The sequence below is a fragment of the Anser anser genome (assembly GCF_964211835.1).
Source record: "Anser anser genome assembly, chromosome: 12".
In the NCBI taxonomy this organism is placed as follows: Eukaryota; Metazoa; Chordata; class Aves; order Anseriformes; family Anatidae; genus Anser; species Anser anser.
Genome location: NC_139733.1, coordinates 10,592,636 through 10,614,345, shown reverse-complemented (window position 1 = coordinate 10,614,345; position 21,710 = coordinate 10,592,636). Strand labels below are relative to the sequence as shown.

Genomic DNA, 21,710 nt, shown 5'->3' with positions numbered 1-21,710 from the left:
AGCATTAAAAGAATATTATTCAAGAAGAAACATGTAAATGCAAGGTACTTTTAGCTCTGATGTTCTTGCTAAGATTTTGGTGCAGCTGATGTGTATTCCTATTGACAGTTTACAAGTTTACACAGCCCCAGTGCCCCTGAGGAAGGTGGGCAGAGGGTGCTCCCAGCACCGGGGCAGCAGGCCCATGGTGGAGCAGGCTGACCCCTGCAGCCCCTGGGCACCATGCGGAGCAGATCCCCACGCCGCGGCCCGTGGAGGAACCCACGCAGGAGCAGGAGGCCCAGGGGTCGACGGACAGATTCCGCGGTGCGGGCCCACATCGAGCGGTGCTCGAAGAGCTGCGGGCTGTGGGCAGCCCACGCAGGACCGGCTCGGGAAGGGACCCCACGTGGAGCAGGGCAGGCGGTGAGCGTGAAGGAGCGGCGGGGACGAAGCGCTGGGGACTGAGCGCAGCCCCGCTCCCTGCTGCTGGTGGGAGGCAGCAGAGGGAGGTGGTTTTGGTTGGCTTTCAGTTCTCACTGCTCTCATCTGGTAATGTAATGTACTGCCTATTACTAATCTCCCTCTGCTGAGTCTGTTTTGCCCGTGACAGTAACTGGTGAGCGACCTCCCTGTCCTTATCTCAACCCATGAGCTTTTTCATCCCATTTTCTCCCCCTGTTCTGTTGAAGAGGGAGAGCGGGAGCACGGCGTGGTGGAGTTCAGCTAGCTGCCGGTGTGAAACACCACAGATAAAGAGGGAGAAAGACTCTCATCAAATTTGTAAAGGTTACTTTCAGCAACTTTGTATAAATTTGCACTCTGACATACGAATTAGGGATACTGTGTCTGAGGAAACTCCTACTACTGAAAAAATCAGAGAATCCCCTCTCGGTGATGAATCTCTTCCTGATGTCCAGCCTGAACCTCCCCTGCTGCAGCTTGACTCCATATTGACTCGGAATTGATTCCTCAAAAAGTTCTTTATTTCTACATCTGTAATCTTTCAAAGTGGTGAATTTTATTCTTCTCTACCTAAACACCATCAGAATTTCTTTTTAGAGCATAAAAAACAGTATGGTGGATTCTATCAATTCAATTACACCTATGAGAAGGTAATGGCAGCTTAGAGACACTAAAACAGGAGAAGACTACAGAAGTCAGTAGCTTGAGAACACTCTTCCTTTTCTAGCCCCCAAATTGGCCAAATCATTTTTACACCTTTAGTATCTTAATCTCTTATGTATTTTTCTGCTAACTTTTATCACGTAAAGTAACTTGGTTGAAAGCTGCCTCAACTTCATGAGGGAAATCACTGTTTACACTCCTGTTGCAGTTACAGCTCATACATGACTGCAGAGCAACATTAGTAACAACGCCGACACTTAACATTATTTGATACAGCCTTGACAAAAGGGTGAGATGATTTCATTTCAGTTACATGACATTGGAAATACCGAAATCCAACTATCATGATATAAATTAATGGCAAATTTTTGAACATATCACACTTCTTAGAACTTTGTCAGTGGCATTAAATTCTTAAGACAGAAGATGTGAGACAGACTTTACTATTCACATTCTCGCCAACATCCACCCACAAATTGACAACATTTACATGAAACTCATCTCTCCATATCACCTACAGCATCAGGAACAAAGCTGTGTTCTCTCTCATTTTGCCTATTGCGAACACAAAAACAGATGCTTTAACACAGAAATAGAGGTTTTGAAATTATGGAATTCCTACCACTTTATTGAAAATTGGCTGCTCAGTGAAAGATACACTTCTGCATTTTAAGTGTTTTAAAATCCCGTGAGACTCGGTTTCTTCACATTTCTGTATGTGTTTCACTTAGCCATCTGCTAAGAAAGAATGGGTTACAATTTTATCCTTCAGTGGGAAGCGAAAGAATATGAAAGGGCATCTCAAAAAGGCACAATGAGAAGCTTTATAAAGACCTAGATGTCACCCTCATTAATACCTCCACATACGCAGAGGTAAGAATCAAAGAAATGAGAAAAGAACGAGAGTATGAAGCTGTTTCATGGACTTCAACAGACTTTCTCTCTAATGCATCTAACTAATAAATGCTGGCTTGCCTCAGAAAACCTACAAGCATTTATAAATTAACCACTGAACAATAATGTCTTGTTTCTGAGCTGCTGCATGCTTTTCCATCTGATAGGCCCTGTGTCTTGTCATCTGAGGCAGAGAGGAATAGTGTGACATTCGGAATTCTAAGGTAGAACCTTTGGAGAAAAATACGTCTTTCCTTAACTGCAATCTCCGGTCAAGATCAGTTTCTACCATGATGCTGCTAAGAAACTAACAGCTGATTACTACTAACGTAGAAAAGATTTCTAACGTTAATTTTAAGAGGAGATAGGATCACCATAATGCTTAAAACTTGTCTACTATATACCATTTACATTAAAATATATCTTTGGATTTATTTTAAGGAGGATGAAGGAGGGTCAGAGGAAGATGTCTGCCCTATAAAAATGTATACTTTGTTATTCCTTTTTTGTATCCCCTATCTTCTGATGTTTCTTCGTACAAGCATTTGCTGTCTCTTTCCTTACATTAGATTGCAAATGTTCTATGCTTATGATTCACATCAGGACATCAACTTATTGTGAAAAGGTATGACGTGTACTCTGGTATTACTCAGTACTTGAGCACAAAATTTTAGGCATCTTATGTTACAGCAAGCATCTCTCAGTAGGTAATCATACGCCGTCCCCACACCTGGAAGTCTGAACACACTGTATCCAGTCAGGTCTACATTTATCACCTAAGTAATGAGAAAAGATATGATAATAACATAGTATGTGCTCGTTGTAGAAAGTTATATGGTATAATGTCATTTAGGTGAAGCCTAAAGGCACAACTTAGTATAAAGTAAAAGAAAAAAAGTGAAAAATGCTAATCAGTCCAAGTTAATAACGACCCAAATTATTGTTACACGATAGCTTTGCCTTTCCTACATTCATCTCTCCTTGCAGTGCTTCACACTCCCCCAAATTAGTCTCATGAATGATTATGATTCCATTGCTCTTTTTCTTTCCCCCTTTGAACGACAAGTACTTTCCCTTCCAAATCAAATTATTTTAAACAATAACAGGAGAAAGAAATTCTACTAATTCCATCTGGATGTTTCTCCTGTACAGAGAACAAAGAGGAAGAGTCAACATTTGAAGAAAAAAATTAACTAAATTATTGACAGATAGACACCTGCAAAAGGGAAATGAAAGGAATACTTTGAGAGAAGCAAGATATAGGGCACAAATTTGCATGCATGGGAACCAGCCATACCTTTCAAGGTCATTAATTCTGCAACATTTTTCCTCTCATTTCATTCTGCTGTAAGGTAAATGGGTCATTAATATATACATTTATATAAACCTTTTAAACCTGATTATCACCAATGATCTCTTGAAATTTCTGGTATATTCAGAGACTTAAGAGTCCACATCGGGAACTACTTAAGCAGAAGGATTACACGGTCCTGCATTTGAATCATAGAATCAGAGAATGGTTTGGGTTGGAAGGGACCCCAAAGCCCACCCAGCCCCAACCCCCTGCCACAGGCAGGGACACCTCCCACCAGCCCAGGCTGCCTCCAGCCCCATCCAGCCTGGCCTTGGGCACTGCCAGGGATGGGGCAGCTACAGCTCCTCTGGGCAGCCTGGGCCAGGGCCTCACTGCCCTCACAGTAAAGAATTTCTTCCTGACATCTAATCTAAATCCATCTTCTTCTGGATGGAAGCCATTACCCCTAGTCCTATCACCACACTCCCTGACAAAGAGTCCCTCTCCAGCTTCCCTGTAGCCCCTTTTAGGCACTGGAAGGCCACAGTGAGATCTCCCCGGGACCTTCTCTTCCCCAGGCTGAACAACCCCAGCTCCCTTGGCCTGCCTCCATAGGAGAGGTGCTCCAGCCACTTGATCATCTTAGTGGCCTCCTCTGGATTCGTTCTAATGCATCCCTGTTCTTTTTGTGCTGGGGGCCTCAGAGCTGAACGCAGGGCTCCAGGTGGGGTCTCACGAGAGCAGAGCAGAGGGGGAGAATCCCCTCCCTCGCCCTGCTGCCCACACTGCTGTTGGTGCAGCCCAGGGTACAGGTGGCTTTCTGGGCTGCAAGCACACATTGATGCTCATCTGTAAGAGGGGTCATAAGGAGGACCTGGGGAACTACAGGCCTGTCACCCTGACCTCAGTGCCAGGAAAGGTGATGGAACATCTTGAATGCAATCGCGCTGCATATGGGAGACAACTGGGGAATCAGGCCCATTCAGCATGGGTTCATGAAAGGCAAGTCCTGCCTGACTATCCTCATCTCCTTCTTTGACTGGGTGAGCCACCTGGTGGATGAGGGAAAGGCTGTTGACATAGTCTACCTACACTTCAGCAAGGCCTTTGACATGGTCTGCCACAGCATTCTCCTGGAGAAGCTGGCAGCCCGTGGCTTGGACAGGTACACGCTTTGCTGGGTTAAAAACTGGCTGCACGGCCGGGCTCAGAGAGTGGTGGTGAACAGAGTGAAATCCAGCTGGTGACCGGTCACCAGTGGTGTTCCCCAGGGGTTGGTGTTGGGGCCTGTCCTCTTTAATATCTTTATTAATGATTTGGATGAGGGAATTGAGTGCACCCTCAGTAAACTTGCAGACAACACCAAGCTGGGGGGAAGTGTCGCTCTGCCGCAGCATAGGAAGGCCCTGCAGAGGGACCTGGACAGGATGGGTCGATGGGCAGAGGGCAATGGGATGAGGTTCAACAAGGCCAAGTGCCGGGTCCTGCACTTTGGCCACAACAACCCCATGCAGTGCTACAGGCTGGGGGCAGAGTGGCTGGAAAGCTGTGCAGAGGAAAAGGATCTGGGGGTGCTGGTTGATGCTCGCCTGGACATGAGCCGGCAGTGTGCCCAGGGGGCCAAGAAGGCCAACGGCATCCTGGTTTGTGCCAGGAATAGTGCAGCCAGCAGGGCCAGGGAGGTGATTGTCCCCCTCTACTCTGCTCTGGTGAGGCTGCACCTCGAGTGCTGTGTTCAGCTTTGGGCCCCTCACTACAAGGAGGACATTGAGGCCCTGGAACGTGTCCAGAGAAGGGCTACGAAGCTGGTGAAGGGCCTGGGACACAAGTCCTATGGGGAGCGGCTGAGGGCACTGGGAGTGTTTAGTCTGGAGAAGAGGAGGCTCAGGGGAGACCTTATTGCTCTCTACAACTGCCTGAAAGGAAGGTGTGGGGAGCTGGGGGTCGGCCTCTTCTCACAGGTAACTAGTGATAGGACTAGAGGGAATGGCCTCAAGTTGTGCCAGGGGAGGTTCAGGTTGGAAATGAGGAGACATTTCTTCTCAGAAAGAGTGGTCAGGCATTGGGACGGGTTGCCCAGGGAGGTGTTGGAGTCACTGTCCCTGGGGGTGTTCAAGGAAAGGTTGGACGCAGTGCCTGGGGACATGGTTTAGTGGGTGACATTGGTAGTAGGGGGATGGTTGGACCAGATGATCCTGGAGGTCTTTTCCAACCTTAATGATTCTATGATTGCCAGCTCATGGTAAGCTTCTCATCAGCAGGCACGTTTGTTTCTCTGCTTCACCATAGAAAGTTAACACTCTCCCTCAGCTCTGATAGCTTTCATAAATTCCTTCAAAGCCACCTCAACACTACAAAACTGTCAGACAAAATCCTGTTGAAACATACATAACACAAGATCTATGTGATACACATACAAGTATCCTCACATGAGAAATTGAGAGTAGCCCTTACCATCACAGAACAACCATTTTCTTCCCAGTTTTATACCCTTTCACCCTGAGTTGTTCTTATCTTTACTTGGACAGGTCCCACAAAAAATACATCAATTACATTATATATTTTTTGTAACTTTTATTTTATAAGCATCATTCCAATTGTATTTCATTTGAACATACACCTATCCTGTTTTAGTTTCTCTATAGCAGTGAACAAAATCCAAGGCAGTTAGTAGCTAGAAAATAATTAAATGGATCAGTGAAAATGGTGTTTTCTTTTAAATGTTATTTTATCCTTCTTATTTGTTGGAGAACCACAATTAGTAGTGCAAACTCAATTTTCTTGGATAGACATACAGACAGGCTTCCAGTTCAGCCAAAGATATCTGAATCTAAACTGTTAAACTTCAGAAGTGTTCTTGTATATCAGCTCTAGTAACAACAGAGGCTTTGAGGACATCTTGCTTCAGGATTCAGAGCATCCTAAGGATTCTTCACAGGAAATAACTGTGCCGGATGAATGATCACCCTAAGCTTGTCTTATGTGATGAAACAGGGAGTTGGATATGTTGAAAATTCCTTAGTGACTGTTTGAGTGTAGACATACCACTACCATATTGCATATGACACAAAACTTTCCTGTCAGTGGAAGATGCATCTGCCTCTCGATTCCCCCCACTTGCACGTTCTCTGCACAAAAACTTCTATTCCACTCTGTACATCCTACTGCCACAGTACTCTGTTTTTAAATATTGGTCACACTTTTGGGTGATACAAGTTTAGATTCTGGTCACAAGCAATCAGCTTTACCTAGATAGATTTATGGATAAATTTATGGATAAAATAAAACAGACATCTAGATTTTGGAGAGAAGTTATAATAATACAAACCCACAGAATGCACAGCAAAGATCATACTAAGTATCCACTGTGGCTTTGCCAACATCTGAGCTAGCTTCTAGCTTTCTTTGGGTAAACTGGAATCTTCTCCCTTTGCTAAAGATAATTGCTGTCTCTTTTTACCTCTTCTCTGCTCTCTCCCTCCAGGGAAAACACCAAAAAGTAACTTTTTTTTTTTTCCCCTGTTGTATCCTTTCTTTTTGCTAGCTTTCAGCTTAGGTAAGCTTTCCTTCCATGTTTCCCAGGGCACTACAAGATAGTGTTCAGAAGATTGTATTACTGTTCTTCCCATCACTGCTGGTTTCTCATGTAGCATTTCCAGAGTACATTTTCTCTAGCTTGAAACTATTCTGGCTTACAGTTAATATTTCTCAGAGTATAACTATCAATCAGATAATAAGATGTGCTGGGAGCATCGTAATGAGAAACACTACAATAGCACACGCAAAAAGAAAGCAGTTCTTAAACTGAGCAACATCTACCTATCCATACATACTGTCTTTGTTCTATGTTGTCACTTCTGGGAAACCTGGTTATACATGAATTGAAGAAAGATGCAATATTCTGGAGAATTGCTACGGAGTTCTTCTGTTTCTTTGCTTCCAAAACCAAAAATAATATCACAAAAACATCACAAAAAGAGCTACATAGATTTTTGATCTAGACAGAATAGAATAGTAAGTGTTAATAATGAGTCATATAAGCAGGAAGGAGAAAATATAACGTGCACTATGGTGCTCAGTGAAGAGGACATGATCTTGTAAATGAAAAGTAGGCTATAAGGCAGGTGTCACAAGAGCAATAAATTACTGTTGAGTTCTGCACAATGTACGCCAAAGAAGGTGCTTTCAATGTCTTTCTTCATGAACATATTAAAAAAACACCAATGACAAAAAAATCTTAGTTTCATTACCATGCCTTTGATAATGTTCTTAGCTGCCAATCTTCACTGTAAATTTTAATCTAAAAATACAGTCAATCTTTGCTACTACTTTAATTGTTTAAACTGGAAATATTCATTATCTAAAAGAGGCACCATTCATAGCTGCCCTTTCTTCATGCCACATCATATACTTAAACCATTATTTCTGAAAGAGGTGTGCTAGGCAGAAATAATCCCACCTCAGTTTAAAGGAGCTCCAGACTAGCTCTAGTTCACTGACCCATCTGCAGGGATGAGAAACGAGATAGGATACCTACTCCTACAAAAACCAAAGAATCAGAGTAACTTCCCTCAGTTTGCTGGCTACAATCTGCAAGGGCCTGCTACTGACCACATTCAACTTGTCCATCAGGGCCATGTTTGCCTTCATTTTCCATTTACTGCCAATATACCCACAGAAGCCATGTGTGCATGCATATCTTTCTCTCCTTCTTCACCTTTGTTGGGATTTAACCCCAGCAGGCAGTTAAGCACCACGTAGTTGCTCACTCCCTCCCCATTGGGATGGGGGAAGAGAATCGGAAGGGCAAGTGTTAGAAAACTCACGGGCTGAGATAAAGACCATTTAATATTTAAAAAAAAAGAAGCAGAAAATATGCTAGAAACTTCGACTGTTTTAAGATGTAGCCAGAATGAAAATTGTTTAAAGATAAACCTTATAAAGAAAAAAAATCATTCTGAAATATAGGTACCCTTTCTTACACTTAATGGATTCTTCAAGTTTATTTTCAGCAAAATTTCTATCATGTTTTTAAATGCGTAATTTTTGAAGTTATGCATAATTTTGTGCATTTTTAATAAAAAAGACCTGTAGTAAAGATAGCTAAGCCTCACTACTTTAAAATAAGCTATTATTTAGTTTATTGTTAATAAACTAGTTTTTTTTTTCCATCCATCAATATACTGCTGCACCAAAACCTGCTGTTTTTTTTTTTTTTTTTTAAAAAAAACACAACAGAACTTATTAAATCCATCCTCCCAACACAGATAACATTGGGTAAGTTTTTCCACCAGTTTTCCACTTTCACAGTAGTTTCATCAATCCTATATCTCCCTGTTTTACCATATTAAGTCTAATGCTTCTTTTTTGTTGAGGTGAGCTCCCGTGTAATTGAGTAAAATTAGTGTGTTCTGATGTGACTTCTGCTTGACAAATCTATGTTGACTTTTACTTTTCTTCTTATGAGCTTCTAAGTGGTAATAACTAGTTTATTTGTTCCAGAACTTTTTGCATTTGTCATCTGATTGCACTTGACCTTTTGAGGGAGATGGAGGCAAAACAGCTATTATATACTCCACCTATCTTGATAACATCTGCTGATAGCTTAATGTCCCCTTTAATCTGTTATTTCTTGATTTAAAAAAAAACAAACCTTTTTGCAACAAAAGCGTTATGGACTTATTCTTCATTGCTACTGAGGTCCCTTGCTGATTGCATTTTTCTACAACTTTGTCTTTTTCCATCCCCATTTGTACAGTTTCATCAGTTTCTTTTTTCATACTTCCTACCGGACTATGTCAAAGAACACACAATACAGACTTTCTGTTTTTGCCATATATTTCATCTTTCCTTTACAATGGAATAATTTTCTTGTGCTCTTTGTATTGTCTTAAGGAAGTGACAACTCTCAAATTTCTTTCCTCTGTACCATTTTTAAAAAAATATTTATCAACACCTGCCTTATTGAATTTCACCATCTTCATGTTAACATTTTCTTTCTTTTCTAGTTATTATAAGCTATCATTTCACGGTCATTCATTCCAAGGTAATTCAAACAATGAGTTGTACTTCCCGTTGGTTGTAATCAAAACTATCTGAAGTTTCTCATTTCCCTTGAAATTCAACATGACAAACAAGCTGAAGTATTAAAGTTTTGGACTAAAGTTTTGTTGCTTTTCTAATGTATTTGTATGTAAAAATACAAAATAACTTTTGCAATAAAATTTCCCAAAGACTTTAAAACATACAAATAGACTTTTGCCCCTTTTGGTCTAAGCCATTATCTAATGCTCAAATCGACAAGTTGTTTCTGGTATGGACTGAAACAAGTTATTGAGGCAGATGTTTATTAATCCAGTTCTATATACTCACAAGTATTTGTTTTTATAATTTGTCACAGTAAAATCTTTTTCAAAAATCTCTAAGTCTTACACCCCTGATAGCAGCATTGTTCTCGATATCTGTATTTCCCCACCATTGTCTTTTGTCTGCTTCTTTTTAGAAAGCACATATCACTAGCTGTACAATACCATACTTGTATTCAGAAGCAGAAAATACATCTCAAATTGTATTTCAACTCTAGCTCCAGTCTTCTGATTGCTAATCCATAACTGGTGCATACTATTACTTCAGCTACTGAAAAACAGTGGAATGTTTAAATTTTTCTTCAGTTAACCTGACTTGAAAATAACTATTGCAACCAACAGGATCAATGAGGTTGTAAACTACTGTGTCCAAAGCAATAACACTGAAAGCCAGTCAATCTCCAGCATAAAAGGAGAAAAAGCTTGGACAAGAAATTCATCAAGATCAAAACCATTTAAGAAAAGTCAATTTGTTCATTTCACTTAGAATGCAGAATGTAGCTTTTCTTTTCTTTTCTTTTTTTTTAAAAAAAAACAAACACGCCTTAATGTACTATTTCCTGAGGCACACAAAAGAGGAAAGAGACTTCATCTTCCAAAGCAGATATAAGCACATCATTCTAAATTTGTAGCAGTGTCTTTGTTTTCTACTTTTAAGTTTCTTCTCTAAAATAGAGCCTAGCCTCATTACACACTTCTTCACCACCCCTCTTTGGGACATAAGACAATATAAAAATAATGGTTTTACTACAGCAGCTCATTGATGCATAATATGAAGAGCTAAGTAATAACAACTGCTTGCACATCAAAGCATTATTATATATATTTAAATCTGCCTGAATCCCTTTGCACCTTTTCTCATTGTAACTATTACTTTCTTTTTATCACTGGCAAAAACCCTCAAGATTTTCCCACTCTATGTTAACATACCAAGCAAAGTGCAGTCCAAGACTTAATCTTTTGAAGCTGTTTCTGAGGCCTTCCACCGTCACGGCAGCAGTTTGTCCCTTCCTCTCTTCTGCAGCTTTCCTCATCTAAATAATTTGATATTTTACTGCTTTTTGATATAGGTTTTTGTTTTGTTTTCATTTGCCATTTTCATCTTTCCCTCTCAACAATATTTTCTGTTAATTCTCTCATAGAAGAATCATAGGCATATACTCCTACCTATATAAAAACAAGCATTTCTCAGGTACTGGGGGTGAAATAAGCATGATGTAGCATCATAGTAGACATTCTTGCCACATTCTACAAAACCATATTTAAGTTGCCAAACTAAATGGTGACAGATGTAATCAAGTCACTAGAGCTTTCTAATATATAACACTTTTTAGAGGGTTGTATTCTGAAAAGCTACAAATCCACTACCTTTCTACTCTGAGCTTCCTTGGACGGAATGATGTTCTTCACAAGAAAGGAAGGAATGTTCTAGGGGTTCTTTCCTCAGCTTGGGACAAATCTAATCTCATTTGATGAAATATATAGGACGGTTTTGACTACAGTACCAGAAGTCATCAATGTCAATTGTCAGGACATGCTTTCATCAAAGCTCAAAAAAACCCCACAAACAAGCTATGATCACTTCATTTCTGAGACAATATATATGCTGCAGTACTCTTCTATATGTTCTGATGTTTTCAGAACACACATTTACAAAGGAAAAATGCAGCACATTTCATATTTGCTGACATTAGTATCAGTACCCTCAAGGTATTTAGCAGCACAGTTGTCTAGCCTACACATAAGGATGAATACAAATTTCCCAATTTATGTTGCTAGTAAGAGTGATGGAAATATGCGATATAGTAACATGCCTGTAAAGCAAGGACTGGATGAAAGCTCAAGAGCTTCAATTCAGCACACAAACACACAGCAGTCTTCCTTCCAAAAGTGATACGGTATGACCCTGCAATTATTGGTATTTCTTAAACACCATCCCTAAAAATGTAGCTACTAAACACTAAGACCTTCAGTAATATGCAGAGACCAAGTCAGAAACCTAAATAAAACTCAACTATTCTGTACCTTCAATACTTTGGTTATATGTAAGCAACAAATTCTATACACAATGATCAGCATTATTGATATTCTCATGTATGCATTGCAGGACTGTCAGCTTCTGATTTAATGTTGTCCTTTCAGTTGTGTCACAAGAATAGCTCACATGCTTTTCTCCAATAATCATGTGCTTTGCTCACAATTTTTTTTTCCTATAAAGCATTTTAATTACATGATGAAGTCCTACCTGATCTGCTTGCCTTCTCGAACATCATACAAAGAAAAAAAGACATCTGTGTCTTCTCCAATTGTATTATAGGTGAAGCTCTTTAGACTGAGGAAGAAGTGATGAGGCACTGGCATACGACAAGCTTCTCCATGACGCTGACGAATTGTATCCACCTGATTAAAAACAATGAAAGTGATTTTACTTTGTCACAAATAAAGGAGATATGAATGACTTAATTTCAACTTAAACTTTGCTTTCCTTTCTCCATCAAGTAAAAGCTTAATTTCAAATACATCCCATCTTGGACCAGGAGAGGTTTATGTTGGGTATCAGGAGAAATTTCTTTACTGACAGGGTTGTATGGCATTGGAATCTGCTGCCCAGGAAAATGGTTGCGTCACCATCCCTGGAGGTCTTCAAGAAGCATATAGATGTAGAACTTGGTAGTATGGTTTAGTGGTGGAATTTAGTACTAGATTAAAGGTTGGAGTAGGTGATCTTAGAGCTCTTTTCCAACCTGAAGGAGTCAATGATTCTATGACAAATGACAAGGTTTTTCTTCCTCTTTTTTTCCCCCACTTTTAATTTGAACAGCTGAGAAGCCATGAAATCAAGTAAAAAACGTACTGTTTATAAAATTGAAGTGTATTTTTTTCAAGTAAACCAAATCAACCCTGCTTCTCAAGTATTGTCTTGACTTTGGTACGACAAATGAGCTCTAGTAAGACAGTGTTATGGTAATTCTTGATGATGTCCTTTTTCAGTAGATGGACTTCTACTCAATTTTTTAAGAATAACTTTTATGTTATTTCTTTTTAGCAGCTGTAATTCATTTATGGTTATCATTTAGAACAAGGCCTTAGAGGCTAATAGCCCTGCAGATATAACAAAAAAATCTCATTGTTAGTAGATATTGGTTGATAACATGAGCAACCAGTAAAGTCAAATAGCAGAAAGCTTTTTATTTTTGACTCAGTATATCAAGACATATTTACAACAGTGAAAACTGGGGTGGAGAAAAAGGAGTATTAACTAGAAATAATTATTTTTTATTTCTGGTACCACTTTATCGATTGTATGCTGATTTTAATAAATGGGTTGCATGAATAACCTAAGTTCACTGGGCTAGTCTCCTCTGAATGTGCTAGATAGGTAGATGCTAACAAAGAAAATCTTAATATTTTCATACTTTCCACCCAAATCTGTACTAGCTTTCACAATACAGCTTAAAATGAATTTTGTTCTGGATTTTGAATTAAATCCAAGTAAATCCTCATCCTTTAAAGACTGGTACCTGTGGAAGCACAGTTCTCTAGTAAAGATTAGACCCAGATTCCAAGACCAATAAAGGATTACATTACTACAGAAAGGATACGTGAAATAAAAGCCTCCTAAGCTATGTGTTAGCAGGTAGAAAGACGACTCACGTGGGCAGACAGAGGCTTGCGATCTCAACTGAGAACTTTTTCTATTCAGAACACTCAGAACTGAGGAAAAGAGGCCTACGCGGAAGTCGAAGAAGGAGCTTAAGTTAATTATTCTGGAGGATCTTTTGATGAACTTGGGTAGTGACTTAACCAATAATCACCATCCTACCTTTATATACAGATACATTATCAAAGACTTAAAGAGAACAAAGCTTCTTATATAGGTGGTGTTTACCTGTGACGTGCTCTGCTGGACACTGTGTCTACTTGACAAATGCTGTGGAGATACAGAAGAGTAAAATTTAAGCCTTTTTGAGAGTAAGAAATATTTACATCTGTGTAGCATTAAACTGTATTTTAAAAATATGATCATTCAAGCTTATTACCAACTCTTCACTGTCTTTTTTCCCTCCACAATGTATCATTACTCACAAGACCACTAGGTTTCCTAGTGGCTTTCAATTAAGCCATTTGTTAGACTAATAGATTTTACAGGTGATATTTACCTTAGTTTTGATTACAAATGGCTGCACGAGCTAGACAGAACTTCCAACATTCTAAAAGCATTTTTTTTTAAGAAGTCCATCACCATATACTCCATAGTTTATGTATTCTCCTTCTAAATAAGGGGATACCTAAGTCCTCAACCATCAGTATGCTGGTGCATGAAAAGCTGCATTTGTTTAAAAACAAAAACAACTGACATCTAGACAGAAAGATGATTAAAAAACCACACGTTTGCTCAGATCTGGAAATGAGATCCTGATATATAGTTAAAAACATTTCTACAATTTCAGCTGTCCAACACCTATACGGAAGCGTCAGTATAGAGAGCTACATCTCCAGTGGAACTCAGAGGATGATCCTGTATTTAAAGCCCTTCATACTTGTCCTGGTTTCAGCTAGGATAGAGTTAATTTTCCTCCTAGTAGCTGGTAGGGTGATATGTTTTGGATTAGGATGGGAAGAGTGTTGATAACACACTGATATTTTAATTGTTGCAGAGCAGCGATATTTATTTTAAGGGCCAAGCAATATTTGTAACTGAAATAAGTCAAGGACTTTTCAGCTTCTTGCTCTGTCCTGCCAGCGAGCAGGCTGGGGGTGCAGCAGGAGCTGGGAGGGGACAGACCCAGGACAGCTGACCCAAACTGGCCAAAGGGGTATTCCATACCATCTGACGTCATGCTGAACAATATACAGGGGTGGCTGGCCTGGGTGGGGGGGCCAGCTGCTCGGGGATAGGCTAGGCATCAGTCAGCGGGTGGTGAGCAATTGCATTGTGCATCACTTGTTTCGTACACATTATTAGTAGTAGTACTATTATCATCATCATCATTATTATTATTATTATTTTCTGTCTTAATAAACTGTCTCTATCTCAACCCACAGGCTTCATTTTCCTATTTCTCTCCCCCATTCCAGAGGGGGAGGGGGGAGGGTGAGCGAATGGCTGTGTGGTGGCTTAGCTGCCGGCCGGGTTAAACCACAACAATACTAAAAGGAAATGTTATAATCAGAAAATGGACTGCAAGTCTTACTGAACCCATTTAATCTCCAAATGGAGCTTTAAACACTAATCCAAATTAAAAAGGTTTCTGAGCGCTTTAAAAAGCGCATCATTAGTGATTCCGCCATGCCTGCCCATGCATATTCATCTTAACATTAACATTAACTGAAATATTAACACTACCACACATTAATACATATTCCTTTCATTCTCCGCTATCTCTATTACATGCCCAACATCTTATTCTGGAAAAAGATACACGCTATCTAGTAGGAGCTGCATGATCTGTTGATAACCTCATAGCTTTAAGAGAAGAAAGTAAAAGATATTCCACAACATGTATTCATCAACACTTTTTCCAAACTGTTCCCCACAGAAGAAAAATATAATTTGCTATCACAAAAGATTATCTCCATAATGAGATTAAATCAAGACGATGGAAAGTTAAATGGCCTATTTTGACTTCTGTTTACATGCACAGTTGTAAAAACGCCCTCTTTCACACTGCCAACAGAAGAAACAATCTCTAGCTCCATTGCCTGTCTCTCTACTGCAGCATCTTCAGAATGTTAAAGCCCTCTTAGATTAGCTGGCTGGGTTGCCTATTTAATCTTTGTCACCTGTGACCATTCAGAAGCACTTGGCATAGAAAAGATCAGTTACTTAAACTGCTCAAGGTATCCTGGTTTCTGTACGATTACTACACAGCCGCTTAGTTTCACGTACCCTTTCCCAAAGTGCATGCGTTGGAAGCCAGTTCTGGGCACATGAAACAGAAGGTGACTGAAAACAGCCAACAAGGATTTGTCAAAGTTAAATCATGCTTGATCAACCTAATTGCTTTCTGTGGTAAAATGACTAGATCTCTGGATGATAGAAGACTAGTGGATGATGTCTACCTTAACCTTAGCAAGGCCTTCAATACAGCCTTCTGCAGCATCCTTGTACCCAAGTTGTGAAGTTACACCTGGCTGGTCTAAGCGTATCAGTAAAAACAAAAACCAACACATTTGGATTGTCAGGAGTCCATCTTAAGACCTACCTGATCTAATAAATTCACAGATGACACTAGACTGAGGGAAGTAATCAATGTATTCAAGGAGGCTACCTTTGTTCAGAGGGACCTAGGCAATCCAGAGGAATTAGCTAATAGGAACCTCATGAAATTCAGCAAGGACAAATGCAAAGTCTTGCACCTGGACAGACTAATAGTTCTGTGGTATAGGCTGGGAATTGACTGGCAGGGTTCTGTTTAACAGCAAGCTTAATGTAAGTTGGAAGAGCACTCGGGCAGCAAGCAAGATTCATCCCCCATCCCCCCCCCCCCCCCCCATTTAACCAAATTATTGACAACCATTCTTCACTTTTTATTTTTTCCAATGGGGTTTTACTAATTAGCTTTGTGCTTACTTTACAGAAATTTCATCTAGAACTAAAGATCTTAGGAGAATTTCAATTAAAACCAAAGATTTTTCTATATGAAAATCTAACAGTGGCATCAGCTGCTCTTCCTCTACCCACTGGATTTCTGTTCTGGAAATACATTGGAACATCTTAACATTGCTTATTCTGAACAAGTTCACATTTACTATTACTTACCTCCTTGTTGGAAATAGTTGGGATTTTTTGATTTCGTTCCACTTATCTACCAAAATACTGGTTTTCTATTGTTGTGCTTCCTCCTTCCTTCCCTAATGATTCTTGAAAAGTAAATCCCATCACAACCATGTCAGCCTCAAACTGCTTTCTAACTTCATAACCAACTTCTTAAGAGCTGGCTTAGAATCAAACATATACAAACCTGTCCTCTGCTTCACTGAATAAACAAAGAAATCACTGAGAGGTTTTAGGAACTTCCTCCAGTCTGTGTTCGGTTAGCTTCCTTTTCTAGTAAAGACCTGAGCAACTGAAGCCTCTATTTTCAAGTTTTACAACTACTCACTTTTACCAAACTCATTTTCAGAGTAAAGCATAACCAATTATGATGTGATGGCAGCATATTAATTTTGAACTTGTCTTTTTAATTAGGAACTCTGGTAATTTTTTTTTTAAGATAGTTGAGAGAAATCGTTAAACCTATCAGTAACACAGCCAGTAGTTGTGCTTTTCATGCAACTCCTAAATTCTCCCTGAACACATGTACACAAATCAATACATCTATAGAAAAGCAAAACATACTTAATGGCCAGGTTTGAACATTTCTGATTCTTCAAAATACCTCCAGACATTTGTCTTGTAACTCCTTTTACTAAAAAGTACTGTCCAAGGGTTACTGACGTTCTGCTGGACTTGTGTTGCTTAATGAATGACAGCTTCAATCTACTGGCAAATCCAGCACTGAGCTTTGGGGCAGAATTCTGACACCGTATTATCTCACCATTTCAAAAGTACTGTAAATTAAAAAATGAAAGTAAGAAAAAAGGTTTTTGGTTGTATTAGTTAAAATCACAAATATCGTCATAAGTAATGAATGATTTGGTTTCTTTCAAGAATAAAGACAATTTCTGACTGCTTGTCCTGAAGCCACTAACATTTGGCTTCATAATGATTAATCTGGAGAAGCTGGATATACAAGGCCTCAGAACACAACAGTTCTGACAAAGAGATGAAGAGTACGACCCTCACACAGTAGTCACAAATACGTATAGCAAAGTAAAATGGGAGTTAAAAAAGAAGCACAAAATTTTTAAATTGAAAATTTTACCAGGGGAAGTAATGCTGAGCCTAATGACTCTGTATAAAATGCTTCAATTTCTTCTCACAGATGGGAAAGCCTAGGGTTACTTCATCTATTTTTCTGCTAATATGAGACTATTTTCTATGGTACATTTAACATTCTACAATTCTGCAAATATGGAAAAGTAATTGGGCTCTCATGACTATTCCCACAAGATTATTCTGAAATGTAAAACCTCATTGCTGATTTGATAATCCATTAAGTATTTTGCTGGGAGTACAGAGAATTCTCTCTATGGGTTAAAAAAAATCTTAAATCGCTACAAAATTTAAGTTAGGCAAATACTAAGTTCTCAGATGTTTTGGTTCCTGAAATTGCCTTCTATGTACTAGATGTGATTAGACAGCACTGTCTTCCTGAATCTACAAACTAAAGCAATAGTGAAGTGTGAACCAACTAATGGTCATGCTCTAAATATCAGCACAGATCTGAGCAGAAAACTGCCATGGACATTTTGTTCAGGACTAAGATGTAGATGCAATCAGACAACTCTGACAATTAAACATTTGCTATTTGCTGTACTACAAGTATTCAGAATAAAAACAAAAACAACACAACATCTTCAGAAAGAAGCACAGAGTAAGAAAGTAATCCCATTAGCAACTTAACTTGTATTCTTTGAGTCATTACCAATTTAATTTTGTACTGATAGTTATTTCTGTACTCTATGTGAAGGAAAATTCTCCTGTAATAGCACCAAACCCTCCTCAGTCTATGGCAAATCAGGAACAAACTTATAAATCAGTACTGTAGAGTGCTGTACTTTGTTGTCGTTGTTTTGTTTTCTCTTACGTAGCACAATTTTTATTTCTTTCCATGAAAACCGTTGTAATATGGTATAAATAATACAAAACAACATTTCTACTAAAATGCAACAGATATGGTTTCTAAAGGACACTGCCACGCAACACAGATGGCCTTAATGTTCAAGAATTAGTTCTGCTTTATGTAACTTATTCAAGTCTCCTTCCATCTTCTGTGAGCTCAAAAATCTTTGAAACGGGGCCAAGATGTTTATTATTTATGCACATCCTAGAAGCAGATTTTTCTTTTTATCCACATCTGCAGACTCTCCTGAAAGAATCAGATAGTGGCTCATGGACTTTCTAGACTCACGCAACTTCTGATGAACTGCAGGCTCAGGAAGTTTTAATCAACGAAAGTAGGTTGACTAACACTAGATCTTACAGTAAGGAACATTTTTATCTCTACCAGCAAGTTAATAACTGTTGTTTGAATTAACAATCATGTAACCCAACAGCAGCCTGTTAAAACTTCTTCATTGTATGTCAATAAAACTTGCAGGGTAATTTGCCTGGTTCATGGCACTTTCAAATGAACAGACATCTGCAAGCTATTACGACAGTTCTACTACGAAGCTTCCTTCTATTTCCCACCGGACAGAATTCAACAGTATAAATGGAAAAGGCAGGTATTATATGGCAAATGGCAGATTATCTTGTATAATGTCTACAAAATACATGTGGGAAGCAGAGGTCTAGAAAATCTGACCTTTGAAGGAAAATAAAAATAAATGGAGTTGTCTTGCCTGAGGAAGAGAAGACCAAATGGGACAACAGTATTCAAGTACATAAAGTGTGGTGCAAACAGGCAGGGAGTAATCTTTCACTGTGGACACAACAGGAAGATGTGAAGCTTATACTTCAACAACAACAAAAGTATGTATTTTCTTTTCACTATTAATAAAATTACCAAATTGCAAAGACTGCCTGTAGTAGACTGTGGATTCTCAGTCACAGGAGATTTTTAGAAACAGAAGAAATTGTCACAACTGACAGAGACTGTTGATCCTGACATTATGTGGAAGAATGGACTGGATGACCTTTTAAGATTTTCCAGACCTATTTTTCTTAAATTATATGAATAGTGAAAAAATATTATTGCTACTTCATTTAATGCTAATACATTGATTTTAGCAACAAAGATCAAAGTTTAAAATTATTTCCATTATCTGTCTGATGGATATGTCTTTTTATGACTTCTTTTGCTACTTCTGAAAAAATATATTTAAGGAAAAAAAAGTAGAAAGAAACAACATTCAAAGTTAGTTTCTCTATTTTTCATACCAGGTTATTTTGTAAATTGCATTTAAATTGTATATAGCATGCCACTTCCAAAACAAAGTTGGTTCATTCTTCCTAAAACGCACTCAGGGTACTTGAGACACTGACTATCCTCATGGTAAGGGTGTAGATGAAAAACATGGAAAAAAAGCCTAAGGAAAGCTTACCACGCTATTGTAATCAAGACATAATATGTAAGACAAAAGAGTTTTTTCCTCTTCTTTCCCTCCCAAAGTGAAAATTCACAGGAATCTCTAATGGATTTCTTACCATTTTATAAAGATCTGAAACACTGATCTGATCTGAATCCACAACCTCAAAGTCCTTCCGAGGAACTAAATCTAGGCCCAAATGTCTGCAAAAGAGAAGGAAGGAACAATGGTAAGTATAATGCATTAGCGTCCACAATCACCTGCTACATATACTTACTCAAGGACAAGGAGACAAATATTGAATTGTGTTTGAATCTTTTTGCAATTGTTAATGAATAAACAGAAGCTGTCTAAATAAAAGTAAATGTAAATAAATCGAAAGACACTGAATTTGTTCCTTGTTGTTCACTGACTTCAGTGAAGCTATAGCAAGTAGTGTTACATGAGGATTTTGGCCAGTATGTTCATGCAGTATCCAGAACCTGTTAATTTTATACATGGAGATGTAGTAGGCAAGTGAAGTTAGTACTCTGATTTCTGCTGCAGTAATTAGGTAGGTTTCTTCGATACGTAATGAAAAAAAGTTCAATCAGTGACCCTATTCAAATGTGCAAATACATCCTTTGCTTTGGGAAGTTGCTTTGAATGAAAATCCTGGTGCTCATGCAACTAAACCCCCAACTTTATCAACATAGAAACATGATACATAAACATTCTTATAAATTCTTGAGCAATAGCTAGAAAAATACCAAAAGGAATTTTAATTGGTATTTGTAGTGCACACAATATTTGCACACTTCTGATTAGTCCAAACTAAAATAGGATTTCAGCTTAGATCAAATATATAAATACATTAACTATTAAAAAAAGGTCTACTAGTGCAAAAAGGATGGCTGGTTAAGAAATTCTTTTTTGCTCTATAGTTGCTCAGGCTCTGAGGCATAAAACACTCAGGTACAATAAAAAGCTATTCTAATTACACACATTAGGAGTAAAATTAAAGAAACACACAAATGAACCATTTCCCCCCTTTCATTCTTACATAACTTTGATATTTAATTTACACGTATTTTATATGAAATTTCTTAATAATCTAAAAAAAAATAAAAAAAATCAGAAGAGGTGCCCTTATGGACACTACCCTTTCACTTCTGTCACAAACTAGACAACTACAGCAAAATCCAATTTAATTTTATATTTAGAGAAACATTCTGCACTGCATTGTTCCTGATGGCAAATGAAAACTTTTATTTGAAAAACCTCTCAGGTACCACAGAATAGTTGTACGGTGCAATAAACAGAAGCCTCCAGGCAATGCAGCATCTCTTTCTGAGCAATTAACTTAAAATAACAGCAAGTAAGAGCCAGTAGTTTGTATGAACCCTTGATGCCTTTGTTGACCACTGCGCTTTTAATCATTTCCCTTAAGTTCCCAAGTCCCTATTTTTATTTTTAAAAAACTCTACTTAATCAGGCTTTAATTATGTCCCCAAACCATCATCTCTCAAAAAACACAGTTCAACCCATGTCCACTTACTGGCAAAGAGTTAGGCAGTACTATAATTGCCATTCAAATATTGTACAGACAAATGGGAATTTCTGTATTCTTAGTTCTTTAACAAAAACAATTACATTTTCAGTGGAAAAGAGAACATTTTTCCTTCTTCAATTCAATTTTCATGCCAAATAGAAATTTCTAAACTCTAGGGCTAAATTGTGAAAGTGATAATTTTATACCTTTCACACACTTTGTTTTAAGCCTAGACCAGTAGCAGAAAACTGCATCTGTAAAGCTGAAAATTACTTTCTGTTTACCAAATGAAAAAGATTAAATTGAGAACGCATTAAGTAATCCTCAACTGCAGCTGCCATTGGAGTCTACGTATAGGAAGTCCAAAAATGTAACAGAAATG

The 21,710-nt window shown here is 38.5% G+C and overlaps 1 protein-coding gene across 19 annotated transcripts in view; it reads right to left on the bottom strand.

Annotated features, from left to right (window-relative positions):
- The window catches only part of DOCK3 (dedicator of cytokinesis 3), a 224,799-nt gene that overhangs the window by 123,625 nt on the left and 79,464 nt on the right, over positions 1-21,710 (bottom strand). For 18 of the 19 annotated variants that reach the window (XM_083795736.1, XM_083795732.1, XM_083795743.1 and 15 more), the window contains 3 exons: positions 19,916-20,000; positions 13,550-13,591; positions 11,906-12,060 (listed from right to left, as the gene is read on the bottom strand). In XM_083795736.1, the coding sequence (XP_083651862.1) occupies positions 11,906-12,060; positions 13,550-13,591; positions 19,916-20,000 (282 nt within the window). Of the gene's footprint in view, positions 1-10,590; positions 10,695-11,905; positions 12,061-13,549; positions 13,592-19,915; positions 20,001-21,710 lie in introns of those variants that run through there. The other variant, XM_083795740.1, reaches the window with a different exon arrangement.